The sequence below is a fragment of the Echinops telfairi genome, unplaced genomic scaffold, assembly GCF_000313985.2.
Source record: "Echinops telfairi isolate 266 unplaced genomic scaffold, ASM31398v2 ScPeMD7_7424;HRSCAF=8462, whole genome shotgun sequence".
Lineage (NCBI taxonomy): Eukaryota > Metazoa > Chordata > Mammalia > Afrosoricida > Tenrecidae > Echinops > Echinops telfairi.
This window is the reverse complement of record NW_022111324.1, coordinates 51,996,892-51,998,854: the sequence shown is the minus strand read 5'-3', so window position 1 is coordinate 51,998,854 and position 1,963 is coordinate 51,996,892. Positions and strand designations below refer to the sequence as shown.

Sequence of the window (1,963 nt, the reverse complement as noted above, 5' to 3'; positions counted from 1 at the left end):
GTGTACACATACTACACACTCACACAGACACAGACACCACATACACACGCATGCACACATGTATGCCACACCACAAACACTCATGTACACACACGTGCACATGCACATGGCACCCACACAGAGACACAGCACGTCCCTTGTTGGCCCTTACTGGAGAACCAGGTCCATGGGCGCAGCACTGGGGTCAGGGGCCGTGGGCGGGGGTGAGGCCTGGGCCCCCACTGCCCCCTCCTGGAGGAGACGGTCCAGGACCTGCGGGAAGCCATGTGGCAGTCAGCGCGGGTGCTGGGGAAAGGCTAACAAAGTGCCCGCCCTGCATCCTGAGAATTGCCCCTCTTCTCAGGAGCCCTTCCTTCCTGTTCCAGAAAGACAGCCAGCCCAGCGCCCTGCCATCATCTTCCCTGGGATTTCAGGAGGCAGACAGCTGGGACGTTCTCCTTCAGGTCCAGCCTACCCTCTCCCGACAGAGCCCTGAGTGACAGAGAAGGCGCCAGGGCCCTGCCCCACCCATAAAGCCTACTGTGGCCTTGGGGACGATTTCAGCTCCTGGGGTCCCAAGCTGCTGGGTGCTGGCATTCTTCCCAGGCCTGGCAGCGGAGTGCTTATCCATGTGTGCCACCAAGGGGCACCACGGAGCTCATGGTGTGTAGGCAGTAGAGCACACCAGTGCTGCTGAAAGCCGCAGTCCAGCTTCCGGCAGCTGCCTGCCCTTGGCCTCCTCAGGGACTGGAAGCTCTGACGGCTCCCTTGCAACCTGGTGGCAGAGTAGTGACACCAGGACTGCGAACCGCTGGGTCGGTAGTTAAAATCCACCAGCCACTCTTCTGGAGAAAGAGGAGGCTGTCTACCTCCATGGAGTTATACACTCAGAACCTCACAGCGGCGGCTGGACCCTGCCCTATTGAGTCACCGTGAGCCAGGACGGCCTTGAGTTAGGTTTGAACGGGCTTGAGTTAGGTTTGAACGGGCTTGAGTTAGGTTTGAACATTCACAGAAAGAGGGCCCGGCCTCCAGGGATTCTGCCCTTGCAGTGACCTTCAGCCTTCGGCCTTCGGTGCTGTGCCAGTGTTCAGGGCTTTGTTTGCCTTCCTGGCAGAGTAGCATTCCACTGTGTGTACGTACCCCAGTCCCCCAGGAAACACCTTCCACTCAGTCTCCTCCCCTGGCCCCAAAGACCCTGCCCCCACAGTCAGAACTGAGTCAGCAGAGCCTGTGCCCACAGGCAGAGTAGTGGCCCGAGGGCCCCCGGGTCCACACCTTACTGAGGTTTTCCTGGGCGTCCTGGGCCTCCGTGTTGCAGGCAGCCACGGAGCAGCCAACCAGGCGCAGGTGGTTCCTGGTCTCGTGCACAGCCCTAGAGAGAGCAGACAGGAGAGACTGAGGAAGTGGCCCAGGAGGCAGCTGTTCCCTCCACACCTGCTGGGGCCCAGCCACCTGCCTCCCTGCCTTCCTCTGCCCCCCGCTCGAGCCCACCCCGCTGGGCTGGAATCCTTCCACGGCTCTGATGACCTGCTGGAACCCCCTGGGGAGTGTTGCAGAGATGCAGTGGTGGGGGCAGGTCAGCACTGGCTGCCTCTGGCTGTCATCAGCCAGGGGCCAGGGCACATCCAGAGAGAAGCATAGTCCTCTGAGGCACCGCACACTGGGCACTGCCCTCACCGCCGACTTCCTGCCAGCCACGGCCAGGAGTCTTTCATGAAAGGGAGCAAGAATGGTTCCCGTCCACTGCCCGGGGGGACCCGGGGCCAGAGAGGTTAAGGCAGTGATTGGTTCTCCCCGCTGGCCCCCACTCAGGTCCGGGAGGGGGCCCTTCATAAGCCTCTGATGCCCAGACCAATGGAATCAGAGTCGAGGGGGGCTGGCAAGGGGGGCGGGGGAGTCACGTGGAACTCTGATGTCAGGACCTCGGCCTCCTGACAGCCCACGGTCACCTGGGTCTCAGAACCCAGCCACACGTGGGAGA

The 1,963-nt window shown here is 61.7% G+C and overlaps 1 protein-coding gene across 2 annotated transcripts in view; it reads right to left on the bottom strand.

The window, feature by feature from the left end:
* IKBKE (inhibitor of nuclear factor kappa B kinase subunit epsilon) overlaps positions 1-1,963 on the bottom strand; it is a 27,153-nt gene that overhangs the window by 3,375 nt on the left and 21,815 nt on the right. For both annotated transcript variants that reach the window (XM_045298021.1, XM_045298022.1), the window contains 2 exons: positions 1,258-1,354; positions 152-252 (listed from right to left, as the gene is read on the bottom strand). In XM_045298021.1, the coding sequence (XP_045153956.1) occupies positions 152-252; positions 1,258-1,354 (198 nt within the window). The remainder of the gene's footprint in view (positions 1-151; positions 253-1,257; positions 1,355-1,963) is intronic.